Source organism: Mesocricetus auratus, unplaced genomic scaffold (genome assembly GCF_017639785.1).
Source record: "Mesocricetus auratus isolate SY011 unplaced genomic scaffold, BCM_Maur_2.0 Super-Scaffold_15014, whole genome shotgun sequence".
NCBI classification, from domain to species: Eukaryota; Metazoa; Chordata; class Mammalia; order Rodentia; family Cricetidae; genus Mesocricetus; species Mesocricetus auratus.
In genome coordinates, this window is record NW_024429186.1 from 32204281 (window position 1) to 32221643 (window position 17363).

A 17363-nucleotide genomic window follows, 5' to 3' on the forward strand; every position below is an offset into this window, starting at 1 on the left:
TCAGTGTTTTATTCAGCAACCAGTAAGAGAAGCATATAAACAGAAGGACATCCCCCGTCACCCCACCCCACAAACATTTGTTATTTGAGCCATATTTACCTCATTGCCCTGTAGTACACTAAATGACCATCAGTAGGTTAGTTTGTCCTCTCTTGGTTCCTATTTCAAACCTAATTCTTTGTACTTCAGAGAATGAGAAGAATATTGTTGAACGCAATGTGTCCACCTCAGGAGTGAGCATCTACTTTGAGGCTTACCTTTACAATTCCAACAACTACACAAGCACACCGTGGCATCTTCCTCCCATGCACGTGAGCTCCTCTCAGCGCCGGCCCTCCACTGCTATTGAGGAGGACGATGAAGACTCGCCCTCTGAGTGCCATACCCCTGAGAAAGTGAAGAAGCCCAAGAAGGTGTACTGTTATGTGTCACCAAAGGTTGGTGCCCCTATTCTTGCCTTAAAATCCCCCACCTGAGTCTATGTATGTCTAGCATTTAGTGACAGACACCGTAAAGCGGCAGTCTAAGTGTCAGCGGGTTTCTGAGGAGGCTTCCTAACGTGGAACTGAAGGTTGTGTCTATCTGCTGCTGCAGGGATTTGCTTTGTGCAAGGGCAGATCTCTGCCAGAGTCTGACTGTCTCTCGGCACTGTTGAATACCTGAACATTCTACCCCGTTAATGCTCTGGGAAGACTGTCCAAGTGGAACGCTCAGGATTGTAGAGAGGCTACTTTTGACCCTTAAGAAGTCCTCAGTAGGATAAAAATCACTGTTGACCCCTTGTGCTATATTGAAACAATTTGACCTTTCATCCTGTGATAATGTGAAACCACGTTAAATGGTTGTCACTACCAGGCTTCAGGACTGTAAGAAAGAGCTTGGTAGAGACAGGAAGGTGAACTTCCCAAGCCTGGAGCTCAGGGCGCCTTGTTAGAGGTGTTCTTTTGAGTTTTCTTCATCCAGTCCTCACAAGAATGAAACTACTGGAACATCCTATTACATCCTTTAATCATAATCAAAGCTGAGTCCAAATTCCCTTGCGCTTTCTAATGTGCTTCTGTATGCCATCTTTATTTATACATCTCGCTGTCGTGTGAGTAGAGGGGTGGCATTAAGTCATGGGGGAAATGTAGGGGCTGGGGCGTAGTTCAGTGGTAGAACATGCATATAGCATGTAAGAGGGACAGTCCCAGGCACTGAGAAAAGGAAAAACAGGTGACACACATTCACATAACAGACTGAAAAAACAAACAAATCTTGCATTATCTTTCTTCTTTTATAAACAGCATAAGAAGAACCTCCCTTGTCCTCATAATTAGATGGACTTTTGTGTAAGATCCCCACTATGTTTCTCTCTGGCTCTTCTTCCCGTCTCCCCATCCATGCCAAGTCCTTAGTACCATCCAAATAGGAAGAAAAGGTCAGGCATAGCGGTTCATATCTACAATCCCAGCAGTCAGGAAGCTGAGTCAAGATCACTCTGTGACATCAAGGATAGCCTGGGCTGCCTTGTGAGTCCCAGTATAGCTTGAGCTAGGGAGTAAAAGCCCTCCCAAACCAAACCACAACAAACCATCATGGGCTTGGGGAGTCACTGAGCATTAGCAGGCAAGGCAGAGGGTCCTAGTTTTCCAAGGTGACATGTTCTGTACTCATAAAGTGAAGAGCTAATTGCATCCCAAAACGAGAGACCGAGCATTGAGATGGTATAGCACATGTCTGTGAATTGAAGTGTCAGATTTTAGTTTGCCTTCCACAGATAGCTTTATGTTTGTAGTGACTAAGTATCCTTTCGTTCTTATGAAAAATATAGACAAGACTTTGGTATTTGCCTTACAACACCCAAACAGGGTCCTCTTACTTATCACCAACGTCATTTTCTGTGTTGGTCCCCAGCAATTCTCAGTGAAGGAATTCTACCTGAAAATCATCCCCTGGCGCCTCTACACCTTCCGAGTATGCCCTGGGACAAAGGTGAGTTACCCTTTGGGTCTGCCTCAACTCCAGGATGGTTGGTCCTTCCTTTTTTCTGGAGAGCCTTCCTTGTTTCTGAACGTTCTATCTCTGTGCACAGATTCATTTCCAAAGAAAAAGTTATCCTTCATTACATGCAATGAGTCTATGTGCTACAGAAGTGGACACTTTACTAGTGGATACCAGGAGCAGTTCCCAATACTTTGCCAGGGTCTTTTGTCTTCAGTGGCACTTTCAAAGGACGTGACTTACTCTGCTCATGCTTGGGCTCCTGGTGCTGAAGCTCGTTCTATGAGAAGGATGTTTTCATATATTAAAAAATTGGTCTGTTTTGTTTTTGTAGTTGTTTTTTCTAAGTGTTCTGGGCCTAAATCTAAGCTTTACCCCAGAGGCTTGGATATGCTGTTTATAAAGATCACTTTCTCCAGGCATTTTGGAATAGTTGTTGCTGTCACTCCTATTTCCCTTCTTAAACTTTATGTTGGAAGGTCTGCAGTGTTGCCCAGGATCTTTGACTGGGCAGTTTCTATGACTCAAATAATTTCAATGAGAACTTGAAAAGGGACCAGCAGAATGACTCAAAGGGTGAAAGGACTTGTCAGCCAAACCTGACCACCCGAGTTGATCTCCAGAACCCTAATGTGGTGCACGTGATGGCAGTGCTTGTGTGGCAAGATGGAGGCACAGACAGAAGGATCACTTAAGCTCAGAGACCAAGCAGCCTGGAGTGTTCCGCAAGACAGAACCAACTCCTGAAAACCCCACCCATTCACAGCATGGGCACATACACTAAAAACAATAGAGACAACAGAAACCTATGAATTGTAGCACCTCAAGATAGGGCTGGTGAAATGGCTCAGCAGCTAAAAGTGCCAGCCTGGTAACCAGAGCCCCTTCCTCCAGACCAGGTGGTGAGGAAGAGAACAAGCTGTCCTCCAACCTCCATGTGCATGCTCCTGTACACATATAAATACATGCACACTAAGTACGTGTGTAAGTAACAGATCTACTCCTGTCGGGTACTTACTTACACAAAACAGTCTCACCTTGTTTTTGTTGTTTGTGTAGCAGAGTAGGCATGTGAAAAGCTCTGTTGGAATTAAGGGATTTATTGATAAAATTCCACCACTTTCTAAATTTTCTTTGTTAGTTTTCATATCTTGGCCCTGACCCTGTTCACAAGCTCCTCACACTGGTGGTGGATGATGGCATTCAGCCTCCTGTGGAGCTCAGCTGCAAGGAAAGGAACATCCTAGCTGCCACTTTCATCCGTTCCCTGCACAAGAACATCGGTAAGCGTGGGGAAGGCAGTGGATGGACCACGTGGGCATAGAGCTGGAGAGTGGTGTCCTCCGCATGTCTGTAATAAGTCGTAATGAACTTTGCTGCTCCTCAGGGGGATCTGAGACCTTTCAAGACAAGGTGAACTTTTTCCAGCGAGAGCTTCGGCAGGTACATATGAAGAGACCTCATTCCAAAGTCACCCTGAAGGTCAGCAGACACGCCTTGTTGGAATCGGTACGCCGAGTTTCATCTTTATATGCAAGTTCTCCAGCTAGGGACCGCTTCAGTATTTGGCTGTATCCTGCAGTGTGTCCTTTTAATGAAACATACATTTCTCCTTTAAACATATTGGAGATGGCTTGTTCTTCTCATTGTATACACTTTTATTCTACTGGGTTGGGCCACTGTGTTAGAAGCATGCCACAGAGGGGAGACCTGTGACACATCAGCTTTTAGTCTGTGCTCATGTAGTTGCTGGACAGTCACAGTCACAGGGATAGAAGTAGAGTGGTTAGAGAAGCAGCCTGTTAGTCATCCCTGGGGTAGCAGCTTCTGCTGGGTTAGAAGGAAGTAATGCTTGTTGTCACTCTACTCTGATAGACATGGGACACCTGTGAGTATTTGTCTCCACCACACAGACACTGGCATGGGTCTGATATTCTCTAAGAGTGAGAAGGCTTGATGCCTGTCTAGAAAGTATTTGTGATGTTTGGCTCTGGTAGTTATGCCTGGAAACCCCGTTTCTCAGCCATGCTCCATGTGGAATGGCTCTCTGTGTGGGCCTTGCCTTGTGGTGGATAAAGATATCTAGTGGTTAGTTTGTACTTTACTGGAAACCAAGACTCCTTAGCTCTTTTTTTTTTTCCCCGCTTATCACTTACTCAAATCTTTTTAATGAAAACTTTTTTGTAAGGGGTTTTCATTAATAAAATGAAGTTTATTTTAAAAAGAAGAAAGGACAAAAAAGCAATTTCAGCTATCAAATTCCAAATTTGATTTCAAATAAGGTGTGATTTGTTTGTTTGTTTCCTCCGGCGAGAAGTTGTCACAGTGTAGACCAGGCTGGCCTTGAACTTGCAGGCTTCCTCTTTCAGCCTCAAGTTTGCTGGGATCATAGGGATTTGCTTCTATGCTTAGATTATTTTTTTAAATATCCAATTTCTCCTGGAGATTTGTGTATTTAAATATAAGATGTCACTAAAGCTTACTTATATGCCATATGTCACCTGAACATAGTGGTTGTCTCAGGGGGCAGTGGTGGTGCTCGTGGGGGTTGGTCTTTAGTAGCTGGGGAGGCTAGCCAGTGTTCTGACAACTTCCTTCCTTTCTTTCTGTTTTAGTCTTTGAAGGCCACTAGGAACTTTTCCATCTCAGATTGGAGCAAGAACTTTGAAGTGGTTTTCCAGGATGAAGAAGGTTGGTTCTAAAGCTTCATTTTACCATTTTAACTCTCTTTCCTACTCCTACACTCCAAAAAAGCCCAAACCAGCCCCTCAACTCCCAAAAGACCCACCTTCTGTGAGTCAGGAAAGAACCTGGCTGCGTGGTGTGCTAGAGTGTGGAGGACAGAGACGGGCTGAGCTCGTAGAGTTCACACCAAAAGGACAAAGTAACCAATGCAGACCCTCAAGTGTACATTTCATGGGATCCCTGACCTTCTGTGTTTCTATCAGCTTAGTGGTCAGAATACCTTGAATTCTACAGAAAGAAGTGGGGTTCCAAAAATGTCCAGCCTGCAGGCGAGTTGCAGTGAAAGGACAGGTAGTGGAACAGAAGGAATGTGAGAGGGTTAAGAGATAACTAAATGGAGAAAAATAACAGGAGGTGGTGTACGCCAGCATCACTTTAACTTTCATTATACTTTTCAGCTTTGGATTGGGGAGGGCCTCGCCGGGAATGGTTTGAGCTAATCTGCAAAGCACTGTTTGATACCACCAGTCAGCTCTTCACCCGGTTCAGTGACACCAACCAAGCACTAGTGAGTCTGCCTTCCCCATGGGTGGGTGGAAAATGAAGCCACACACAGAGGTCACACAGCTGACCTGGGAGTCCTGACAGCTTGTGCTTTGCTCCTTATTTGCTGTTAGTAATGAGCTAATCAGGTTGCCCTCCCTTTTATTTGACTCCATTATTTAGCAAAAAAAAAAAAAAAAAAAAACCTGAGCGCTTGGATAAGAGCATTATATTGTAATGGCTATTTTACTCACTTATAATAATTAAGTTATTTTCTAGAGAAAGAAGCCTGAGGCAGTTGGTTTCTGAGTTAGGTCTGTGACTAGAGAGGTGTCAAAGTAGAGCACCCAACTGTGCTTGAAAAGGTTCTCGTTTAGGGACAGGCATCCTATCACCTGTACTCAGATCACCCTGGGACCACAAACTAACTAATCTAAGGTTCTTCAGCAGCCATTAGCCTCCAGTCACTTTAAATTACTTAGCTGTCTACTCTGTGATCCTTAAACTGAAATTTTATTCCCTTGGTATGGGGTATGAACCAGCTTTCTGCTACTGTAATAAATGTCTGAAACAGTCAAGCATATAAAAAGAAAATATTATCTCACTGCAGAGTTTTAGAGGTTCCTGCTTTGGGTCTGTGGTGAGGCAGCTCATCATAGTGGCAGAGTATGGCAAGATCATTCACCTCAGGGCTGGGGCATGAAAGGAGGAGAGAAGGACACCAGGCAGCTCTCTTCCAGGGCTTACCCCAGTAATCTGAGCCCTACCAATGGCGCTCTGGGCACCTTTGGGGGACATTCTAGGTCCAAATTGTAGTACGTACATCCCATTGGGAGGGAGGGGCTTTCCTGAATTAGGATGGATGAAAAATGGTCCAAGCCTTTCCATTTCTTTGACAGGTACATCCTAACCCTAATCGCCCGGCTCACCTGCGATTGAAGATGTATGAATTTGCAGGGCGGCTGGTGGGCAAGTGTTTGTATGAATCCTCTCTAGGAGGAGCCTATAAGCAATTGGTCCGTGCCCGTTTCACTCGGTCTTTCCTGGCCCAAATCATAGGACTACGTATGCATTACAAGGTAACATCTTAGGTGTGCATTTCCACTAAGACAGTCTGGCCGTTGGCTCTGAAATCTTCCCATATGAGCTGATTTTCTAAAGTTTTTTCCCCTTTTATTTATTTATTTTTTGATGAGATTTGTTTGTGCTTATTCTTTCTGTATGTGTGTTTTGCCTGCATGTTTGCACATGCACCAGAAGTGCCTCTGGTGCCCACAAACTCAGAAGAAGGTGTCGGCTCCCCTGGGACTGGAGGCACAGATGGTGGTCAGCCTGTGTGTGGGTACTGGGAACCGAACCCAGATCCTCTGAGAGAGCAGCCAGTGCTGAGCCATCTCTTCAGCCCCCTGAGCTGGTTACTTTAGAGTTGAAGATGTAAGGGTATCAAGCAGTTAAAACTTCATTCATGGCAAAAGAGTGTTCATGTGCTTCTGTGTCTTCCTTCCTCCTCAGTACTTTGAAACAGATGACCCAGAATTCTACAAGTCCAAAGTTTGCTTTATCCTCAACAACGACATGAGCGAGATGGAGCTGGTCTTTGCAGAAGAAAAATACAACAAATCAGGTCAACTGGATAAGGTGATAATGAAAACCAGAGCGTTTACGGGTTCCCACACCCTGGGCCCCTCTAAAGCAGTACCGGTAGGACTTTGTGCAGTGAAGGAGAGACTACAAAGAGCCGAGTGGCAAAGAAGTGTCATTGCACAGGCCGGTTTGGGAGGATGACTGTGCCAGTGATTAGCAGTTGGGATGTAGGTGGCTGATTGTAGTTTAACACAGTGTTTCTATGTTTTAAGACCCTTATGTTGTCCTTTTTTTGTTTTGTTTTTTGTTTTTTGTTTGTTTTTTTTTTTCTAGACAGAGTTTCTCTGTATTGTTTTGGAGGCTGTCCTGAAACTCGCTCTGTAGACCAGGCTGGCTTCGAACTCGCAGAGATCCGCCTGCCTCTGCCTCCCGAGTGCTGGGATTAAAGGCGTGCGCCACCAGTGCCGGGCCTTATGTTGTTCTTATTGGGGTTTTTGTTTGTTTTTTTGAGGCAGGGTCTCACAGTAGCTCAGGCTAGCCACCTGAGCGCTAAGATTACTGGCTAGATATATTTTTGTTGTGAATGAATATTTGTTGCATTTTGGAGGTATGCAGTGTCAAATGATAATAATGAAGCTAGTCATAATAATAATACATAATTAAACTTCACTAGGTATGATAGTACCACTGTGAAACTTGTTAACAATATGCAATTAGAAGGAAAGTAGCAATGTCTGAAAAGATGTGGCTGCTGGGTGTGGTTATACACGCCTTAATCCCAGCACTTAGGAGACAGAGGCAGGTAGATCTCTGTGAGTCTGAGGCCAGTCTGGTCTACAGAGAGAGACCCTGTCTCAAAACCAAACCAAACCAAACCAAACCAAACCAAACCAGAAAAACCAGAATTAAACAATACTGAAATGCTAGCAAAGCCCGTTTTCTGTCTTTGTACCAGTGAGGTCTGTACCTTGAGGTGGTGTGACAGAGTGGCAAGTGGTCAGAAGCTCAGTTACAGTCCTCGGCCTCCAGGACAACAGCAGGTTGTTTACCAGCAGGGTTCTCAGTAGATTAAGACAGTAGAGCTTTTTTCTATAGTATGGCTATTATATTACTGCGGAAATTGGGTGTGGTTTTTGTGAATAAGCATTTCTAGCTATGAACTAAGACATGTTACTGAGATTTATTGTTCACATCAATGCAAGTAAAATGTTGTAATCAGGGGCCAGGCGTTGTTGACACACGCCTTTAATCCCAGCACTCGGGAGGCAGAGGCAGGCAGATCTCTGTGTGTTTGAGACCAGCCTGGTCTACAAGAGCTAGTTCCAGGACAGCCTCCAAAACCACAGAAAAGCACTGTCTTGAAAAAACAAAACAAAACAAAAAAAATGTTGCAAGATCAGATTTTAAGATCTGGTGGAGGCATTCATTCATTTATGGAGACAACTCTGATTTCTATACACAGCATCTCCAGGGTAACTGTTTTAACTTCTTGGGACTTCCTCAAATGCCCCTCAGTTGTTGGTGTGTGTGTGTGTGTGTGTGTGTGTGTGTGTGTGTGTGTGTTTGTTGAGTGTGTGTGTGTGTGTGTACCAATTCAGCCACAACCTCTCCTTGTCTTTTGCCTCCTGTTTCAGATTGTAGAACTCATGACAGGTGGAGCTCAGACCCCAGTCACCAATGCAAATAAAATCTTCTATTTAAACTTGCTAGCTCAGTATCGACTGGCCAGTCAAGTGAAAGAGGAGGTGGAACATTTCCTAAAAGGTGGGACTTGTCTCCTTGTGCTTAAGATGTCAGTGTCACAGTTGTAGGTGTCCTTTAATTTGGATAATTTTGTTTCAGGTTTGAATGAGTTGGTTCCTGAGAATCTTTTGGCCATTTTTGATGAGAATGAACTTGAGGTAAGTGCTTAGGATTGGAACCTGTTTTGTTTTGTGGTATTTTTCATTTCCTTGTGTGGAGGGGGTACGCATATGCCCTTACTCTTGTGCAGGTCAGAGAGCCTCTTGTAGGTGTACTTTCCTTCCCACACACGAGTCTCTGAATGGACATGAGTGGTCAGGCGTGGCAGGTGACAATGCCTTTACCCTCTGAACCGTCTCACCAGCCCCAAGACTGCTGTTCTTGAGAGCACCTTCTGTCAGAGGTGGAAAGTCCTTTCTTTCTCTGGAGGTGGTGACAGGTTGACACAGAGTCTCACTATGTAGCCAGAAAGTCTTTTTTATTATGCAGGAGTTGAATTCCTTTTTAAATTTGTTATTTTATTATATGTGTATGAGTCTTTTATCTGCATGTATGTCTGTGTACCATGTTTGTGCCTGGTGCCTGCAAAAGCCAGAAGAGGATGTTGGATTCCCTGTAACTTGAGTTACAAGCAACAGTTGTGAGCTGCCATGTGGATGCTGGGAATTGAACCCAGGTCCTTTGGAAGAGCAGCCATTGCTCTTAGCCACTGAGCCATCTCTCCAATCCTGTATTCGCTTTTGTTACTCTTCTATTCATTGACCCTTTCTTCATCTTTTTTTTAAAATTATTTATTTATTATGTATACAGTCTTCTGCCCGGGCCAGAAGAGGGCACCAGGCTGCATTACAGATGGTTGTGAGCCACCATGTGGTTGCTGGGAATTGAACTCAGGGCCTCTGGAAGAGGAAACAGTGCTGTTAACCTCTGAGCCAACTCTCCAGCCCCCCTTTCTTCATCTTTTAAAAATTAGAATGTTGAAAGTCAGAAAGCGGCAAGTTTTTATGAAAAGTAGTAGTTAATATTTATCTACATTGATATTAATCAACTAGTAAGGAGTATTGGCCTCATGTGTAGTCTTCATAGTATCTTATGACATGTAAGGGGATTGTAGAATGTATTTGTTTGGGTGTATGTAAACTATAAATGTACTGAGATGACGGAGAAATAGCAATGAAGAAGACAAAGTCCCTTATGGGCTGTATACTGGTGAAAGAGACAGCCTATAAGATGTGGTTCTAGTTAGTTCAGACCATAACCACTGTGTGTGTCTGTTCACATATCTATATTATCACAGAACGTGTGAATGTGTATATGATATATATATATGTATGTATATATATATATATAATATGTTACTATTTCACATTTTGTGTCAGCCAAAAGTTAGCTATAAGATAGTAAATACCATTTTTTTTTTTTTTTTTGGTTTTTCGAGACAGGGTTTCTCTGTATTGTTTTCGATGCTGTCGGAGTAAATACCATTTTTATAGTTAGCTGAATTAAAGTCCTTACGAGTCGAGAACAAAACAAAGTCAGTTTGTCTTGACTCACTGTTGCTCCTCACAGATGATACATACAATAAAAGTTCTGACTTTTAACTTCCCATATATGTTAAGAGGAGTTTGTTTCTGCAGACTGTTTCCTGTTAGAAGTACTTTCACGGCACTCAGGAGGCAGAGGCAGGTAGATCTCTGAGTTCAAGGCCAGCCTGGTCTACAGAGGGAGTTCCTGGACAATCTCCAAAGCCACAGAGAAACCCTGTCTTGAAAAACAAAAACAAAACAAAAAAACAAAAACAAAAAAAAGAAAGTAAAATTTGTAAGGAAAAAAATTAGTATGTCAGGTGATGTGTAATTAATTCTTTTTCTTGTTATCTGAACTGTCAGAGAACAGTCAAAGCCTTCTGTTTTTTATCACGTTTTGTGCCATGAGATATAAAATCCAAACAATGAATTTTCAGTCTAAAATTTCTAGTAGGCCTCTGACCCAGTGCTGGTATTTTGGAGCACTGGAGCATTGATAGCATCATATAATGGAAAGTTGCAGTCTCTTACAGTTGTTCCCTAGCCTGCTCCTTTTTACTCATTAGCTTGGCATGGTCTTAAAGAAACCAAAACTTCCAGGTCTTACTTTGGCCTTTTTTTTTTTGTCTCTTTATTAAGATGTTTCATTCATTATAGCTATTGGATGGATACGCATAGCCTGCTAAGTAACATGTTGGATCGTGAACCAAATTAGGACATCATCAAGATGTTTAGGGCTCTGATGTCATTAATGTTTCTCTCTGTCTCTCTCTGTCTCTGTCTCTCTCTCTCTCCTCCCTCCCCCCCAATACTTTTCATTTATCTGTTTAAGTGGAAGCAGAGCTAAAGGGAAGTAGTATTCAGTCTACTGCTGGGCAGTGGTGGCGCACGCCCTTAGTCCCAGCACTCGGGAGGCAGAGGTAGGCCGATCTCTGTGAGTTCGAGACCAGCCTGGTCTACAAGAGCTAGTTCCAGGACAGCCTCCAAAGCCACAGAGAAACCCTGTCTCGAAAAAAAAAAAAAAAAGAAGAAGAAGAAAAGAAAAAGAAAAGTTCAATCCACTAAATGAGGATAGATCCTGAGAGAAAACCCTCAAAAACAGGACTTGGGATTTTCATCAGAGGGAAAGGACTTGCCTTTTCTCCTTGGCATTCCTATACTCACTTTTTTATTTCTTTAATTTTGACATTTAATTACTAAGAATCCATAGCAGTTCTTAGCTAGGCAGGCTCACCAGAAACACCTTTTTGGTTGTATAAGCTTATAACCCAGCTCTAGAGAACCTGATACAATAGACCTAGGGTGCAGCTATAAGCTGTCTGTCTTCCTTTTTAATTGAGTCTGTGATACAGGCACATCTAGGCCCACAACCCCCAGCAGCTCTCCCAGACCCCAGGGAAGACACTGCTGACCACCTGCTAAACCCCTTTAAACTTGTCCTTCAATCCCCCGGGCTACACCCTCACCCCTAGGCCCCATATCCCAGCACCCCTTTTTTTTTAAATGTCACACTGGTTAGGAATCATTGGCCTCACAGTTCATTCTGGCACTGTGACCTCACCTGCTGTCTTTCTCCTGGCAATGCTTTTACTCTGCATTCCATGTAAGTAGGTGGCTGACTACATAGTGTGTCTTTGTCCTTCTCTCTGTCTCTCTAGCTGCTGATGTGTGGGACTGGAGACATCAGTGTGTCTGACTTCAAAGCCCATGCTGTAGTGGTTGGTGGCTCCTGGCATTTCAGAGAAAAGGTAATGGGCTAAACTTTCTACAGTTGGATTGGTATCATCTTGTGAGGAAAGGATTTAGGAGAAAAAAGTAGAGGAGTCAAAGAAGTTGGCATGTTGACTGACCCAAAGGTGATGCATGCGGGGAAAACAGGTGGCTATGCAAGCTGAAAGGAGCTCAGGTCCCCAAAACCGGGGCAGAAAGTGGGAAACGCAAGTAAACGGAGCGAAGCAATCAGTTCGCTTTACCCTTCTGTCCCTGTGGCAGTGCACACTCTTGCAGAACTGTAAACGGGAGCACATGCCTACCCAGAGAATCCTGTTCCTTCCTTAAGGATCAAATCCTAGGATCAAATGGCGGCACACCGTGTCTGACCTGAGCCCTGTATTTCCTGCCAGGTCATGAGGTGGTTTTGGACTGTGGTTTCCAGTCTGACCCAGGAGGAATTGGCTCGGCTACTTCAGTTCACAACAGGCTCCTCTCAGCTTCCGCCTGGAGGCTTTGCAGCCCTCTGTCCCTCATTTCAGATCATCGCTGCTCCGACCCACAGCACTCTTCCTACTGCACACACATGGTAGGTGTCTGGCTACCCAAAGCATCCCTTGTGGGAGATTCACGTCCTAGCCTTTGCTCGTGTTTCTTGTAGTACGAATTAATCATTTTCCTCCTTGTTTTTCCAGTTTTAACCAACTGTGCCTCCCTACATATGACTCGTATGAAGAGGTGCACAGGATGCTGCAGCTGGCCATCAGTGAGGGTTGTGAGGGCTTTGGCATGCTCTGACCACTCCTCTGTCACCTGCTTGGCTCCCACACTCTCTAGAACATCTGGATACATGTTAACAAGTATAACCACTGACCTTAACACGCATAACCATTAGCCAGAGGATACTGCATGCTCCCTCGCGTCATCTACAAGCCTTGTTCTTACCTCACCCCCTCTGTGTCCACATTTACCGCAGGCCGCTTGGGCACATGGTACGTACCTGTCTGAGCTCCACTCAGTCATGAGACGAGGACCATGCTGCTGTCATTTCATTTGGTCCTTTGAAGATGTCTGTAGCTGGATCTGCCTCAGTGGCTGGGAGAGATGGATGACACGGAGGACTCGGTTCTGTTGGAAAGCGGGCATGCTGAGATCCTTACACCATGCCTTGTTCCAGCACCTTCTGCTCCTTGGAAATACCCTCCTTGATCTCACTACTTGACCAGACTGGCACATGACCCCTCCTCCTGGGCAACCCATCACCTCTTCTCATCAGTAGCCAGGAGGAGCACAGACAGAAGGTGACTCACAAGCCGTCGGATTTGTCCTCCCATGTAATGGCTGGCACAGGCCATGGCACCGAGGGGGCTGATCGTACAGAAGGATCTCTTGGTGACAACTGAAAAAGACGCTCCCTGTGGGCAGTTTTGAAAAGGATCTTCAATCTATGAAGAGTGTGCTAAGCTTTCGGTTGAGTCTGAGGCAGTGAGGAAAGCAGTCAGAAAAACGCGAAGGATGGCTGTGCTGTGGCCCCCAGTGCTGGCCGTGCTTCTCTTGGGGAAGGGCCGCGTCCAGGCATGTGGATGGCTTGAAGGCTACTGATGGCTCTTCTCTGAGCTGCCTGTTTGTGCTGAAGGATGCCTTGGCCTGACCACACCACTGACCTCCAACTTATGCAGTCCATTAAGAACTGTCTTTCGCATTCTTCTGGAGGAATTTGGGAGCAAAGGATGGAGATAGTGAACATAGCCTGCTGCCTCCATTTGGTGGTGGTCTCTGGCAGCACTGGGGCTGAACCGCCATCACAGGTCCTGGGTCAGGCCACTGGGTTAGGCATGGTGGAGACAGAGCAGCAGTAAATACCTAACAATTCCAGGTACTTGGCTTCATCAGCTACCAGGAAGGGGAACTGAGGAGGGAGGAAGCTACGTTGGGTTCACCATTATGTGGTGATGGAAGAGAACTTGTCAGTCTCTTGGAAGATGATAACATCTCTTTCTATTAGTGTTTGAGTGAAAACAACATTAAGACTCAAGATCAAATGGACTTTGCAGTTTCTGTCTTTAATAAGGCTTTGCTATAAACCACCATTTCTGATGGGGTACTCACTTAGAATATTATAAGCCATCTTTATTGCCAAAACCAGCAAGTACGCAGAATCCCGAGACAAGGCAGTTCTTGTGACAGTGCCTTGGCCTGGAAGCATGTCTGAGCCCTCCTGTTCCCAGGAATCACGAGACACAAGCCCTCCTGAGCTGCTAGAATTCCAGCCTGACCTCCTTTGCAGTCATCGTTTGTCCTTTCTTGGCGTGGGTGCTGACCTCACTTATCCTTGGGGTGTAAGACCTGGCACCAGGGCTTCTACACCCCAGGATCCTCCATGCCACATGGTCACTGCTCTCCTCAGGGACCAGGACAAGGTGCTGCTGCTTGCCCACACTTTTCCCATGAAACATGTACAAGATAGTTTACCCATTACCCTGCTGCCTCTCGGGCCTCCGTTGGGGCTTCCAGCTGGGGTATATATAGGCTGTCTTGGCTGTCTGGGGCAGTTGTTCCTGTCCTGGATTCTGCAGTCCCAGCTGCAGTACCCCTCTCAAGATTATACGGCAGTGGGGGGAGGTTTGAGTTTATACTCTTGGCTAGACCTGTCCTTTTATGCTCTAGTCATAGCACTTTTTCAAAGTCTCCGAGGCACTGTTGCAGCCCAGCCGGGGCAGTTCTATTCTAGGGTGGTCTTTAGGCACCAAAGTCTTTAACAAAAAACCCCTTTAGTACTGTGTGATTTTTCTATTCCAGTTTTCTCTCTCCTAACTATTGAGAAGCAGTTTTGCTCTCTTTTGCATTTTCTTTTACCTTTTTTTTTTTTCTAATACTGCTTGGGCACTAGCCAGTCCAGTGGGGAAGACATACAGAATGTGGGAGAGATAAAAGGAGATGTTATTCCCTGGGCAGTTTTCTATTCATATCCCTTATTTTGGCCAGTTCTTCTGTTAATGCTTTGTGACATAGGCACTTGGGAGGCCAGCTGCTCTCCTGGCTTTTGGCTTTTCAGTGTCCTTGAAGGAGACAAGTCATGAAATGAAAACCAAGAACAGTGTCGGCGTGGTTCTAGAAACTTGGCAGAGACTGAGCTCTCTGCACATTGTCAGGCAAGATCTGGACGTCTGCAACTGGAGATGTAAATAGTTTGTACAGTAAATAAAATGTCTACAAGAAGCGAGGGCTAGTGACTGTTTGAGTCGGGGTGGGGAGCAGAACTTAAATAGAAGAGGAGAAGGAAAATGTTTAGAGATGCTTTTAAATATTATCGATAATTCCCCTGGATGTGGGGAGCTGCCTGCGTGGATAGAGTGTGCAGTTGGGACCCTAGCTGATACTGCTTGCTACAGATAGCAACCCAATAGGAAAGCCTGAGAAGGAAACTAGTTTGATATGAACAAAGGGTATCTATTATAATCTTTACACTTTAATTTGTTGTTTTATATATCAGAAAGTCAATAGAGAAAAATTTCTAAATAAGTTAAAAGAGGGGGCTAGAGAGATTGCTCAGTGGTTAGGGATGCTTGCTGCTCTTACCGAGGACCTGGCCTTGGTTTGTGGCTCCTACAATGGGCAGCTTTTAACTGCCTACAACTTCAGTGTCTGTGGATCCAGGGACCCAGATATCTGCAGGCATCTGTACAGACATGGTGCACAGATGTACACATTTATAAAGAAAAGAAATCTTAGAAGTTAAAGCAAGGTGGACGAGGTAGTGCGTGCCTAAGTCCCAGCTGCTTGGGTGGCTAGGCTAGAGGGGCACTTGAGCCCAGGAGTTTGAGACCAGCCTGAGTGACACAGTGAGACTGTGATAGTACAACAGCCAAGCCCCAAACAAAACAGCAAAGGAAGTATGTGCTCGCTTTGGCAGCACATATACTCAAACAAAAAAAAGAGGACGTATACAAGGTTACATGTAAACACTGTTAGCACTCTGACAGCCTTCAGATTTTCATATAATTACATATTTAGTTGCCGTCATCCCCCACTTGCTGTTATTCTGATTGCACCGTCACGACTGGTTTTAAGAATCCTCTGAGACCATCTTGACCCCATGAGAATCTAGCCCAGACACCTGGTGCGGAGCCTGATTAATCATATCTTCTGAGACTGCTACAGTGGATACTCCTTGGTGTTCATGACTTGTTTGTGGCCTGGTCTGACATGATTGTGACTCTCTGTGATAGTCAGTGGGACATTATTAAGTGTCATATAAGTATGGTATTACTGGAGATGGCTCAGCAGTAAATTATCCCCAGATGTGTCAACTGGGCTGGTATTTCTGACTTACAAGCTTTTTTTTCTCCTTTTTGAGACAGGGTCTCCTTGTGTAGTCTAGTCTGGCCTAGAACTCACAGAGATTCTCCTGCTTCTACCTCCTGAAAGCTGGAATTAAAGGCATGTGCCACCATACTTGGCTCCAGAACTGTATTTGAGCATGGGTCTGTTTCTTTTTGGAACCCAAGTTTGACGTTTTGGCTTATCTCTTGAAGATTGGATTAGACAGAAAACCCAGGCATTGGACTTCCTGCTTGCCTGCCTCACCCTTACCTGGTGCTGGGTATGACAGGTGAACACCGTATATCTTGGTTTACCTACTAGTCACTGTGATCTGGGGTTGATGGAGGGGAGGCTCTACTCCAGGATGGAGACTTTTTTTTAAGAGGTGCAGCCAATAGTCATGGCTTTAAAATCTGCATGGAGAAAGTTTTATAGAACTGTGAGCTAATAATCTGGGAGAAGAGACTGCCAAGTTTCAGTTGAGCCCTGCATAAAGAACACAAGACACCCCTGAGGATGTAACCGAGGAGTGCAGGTCCTAAAATTACTTTTATCTCTACATTGGTAGAAAACCCTTAGTCACATGCAGATGGGATGATTCCGATGAGGTCAGACACAGTACTGTGATGTTTATCTCTGGTAACTGTCTGCCGTGAAAGGCTCATTTGAATACATCTCCTGTCTCTATGGAACAGCACCAACTGGTAAAGCCAAGTTCCTGGAGCACACTTCACTGAAAAGCATACAATTTCAAGAGCGCCAGATTAAGGGGAACTCTCCTTTCTCTGACACACCAATAACACCATGAGTCTACTGAGGCTATAGCATGGTCTGTCTTTGTAGGAAGTTCCTGTCCCTTCAGGCTGAAGTTGTCTTCACCTGCGCTGTTGGCTTGTCTGAGGGGGAACCTGAAGCTTTCTATGCTTTACAGGCTGAGTATTCCCTCTCTCCAGAACTCCCACTGCTGCCAAGACATTCCTCTGCCCATTAGCAGAGCCAGGGATATCAGGATTTACAAGCCAGCTGGAGGACGATGGCTCTTAAGCTACTTTGCAAAATGTTCTGTTATTGTGTAAGAAGAGTATGTGTCATCATTTTAGGGTCTCCCAAGTCCTAGGTCTGATTCTCACAGGTTGTCATCTAACCTCTGCTAAAGACTCTGCACCTCAAACCTGGTTTCGGTTCCATCACGAGTTTGTGGTCTCCTTCCCCCTTCAGCTCTGTGCATATGTGCATCTTGGCAAGCGTTTCTTGTACATGGGACAC

The 17363-nt window shown here is 44.8% G+C and overlaps 1 protein-coding gene across 3 annotated transcripts in view; it reads left to right on the top strand.

The window, feature by feature from the left end:
• The window catches only part of Arel1 (apoptosis resistant E3 ubiquitin protein ligase 1), a 47952-nt gene extending 32959 nt beyond the window's left edge, over positions 1–14993 (top strand). For all 3 annotated transcript variants that reach the window (XM_040742752.1, XM_040742753.1, XM_040742751.1), the window contains 13 exons: positions 190–437; positions 1897–1974; positions 3125–3266; positions 3371–3492; positions 4599–4674; positions 5127–5236; positions 6111–6290; positions 6724–6849; positions 8430–8559; positions 8638–8696; positions 11723–11812; positions 12188–12363; positions 12470–14993. In XM_040742752.1, the coding sequence (XP_040598686.1) occupies positions 190–437; positions 1897–1974; positions 3125–3266; positions 3371–3492; positions 4599–4674; positions 5127–5236; positions 6111–6290; positions 6724–6849; positions 8430–8559; positions 8638–8696; positions 11723–11812; positions 12188–12363; positions 12470–12572 (1640 nt within the window). In that variant the 3' untranslated portion in view covers positions 12573–14993. The remainder of the gene's footprint in view (positions 1–189; positions 438–1896; positions 1975–3124; positions 3267–3370; positions 3493–4598; positions 4675–5126; positions 5237–6110; positions 6291–6723; positions 6850–8429; positions 8560–8637; positions 8697–11722; positions 11813–12187; positions 12364–12469) is intronic.
• Positions 14994–17363: the final 2370 nt, after the last annotated feature.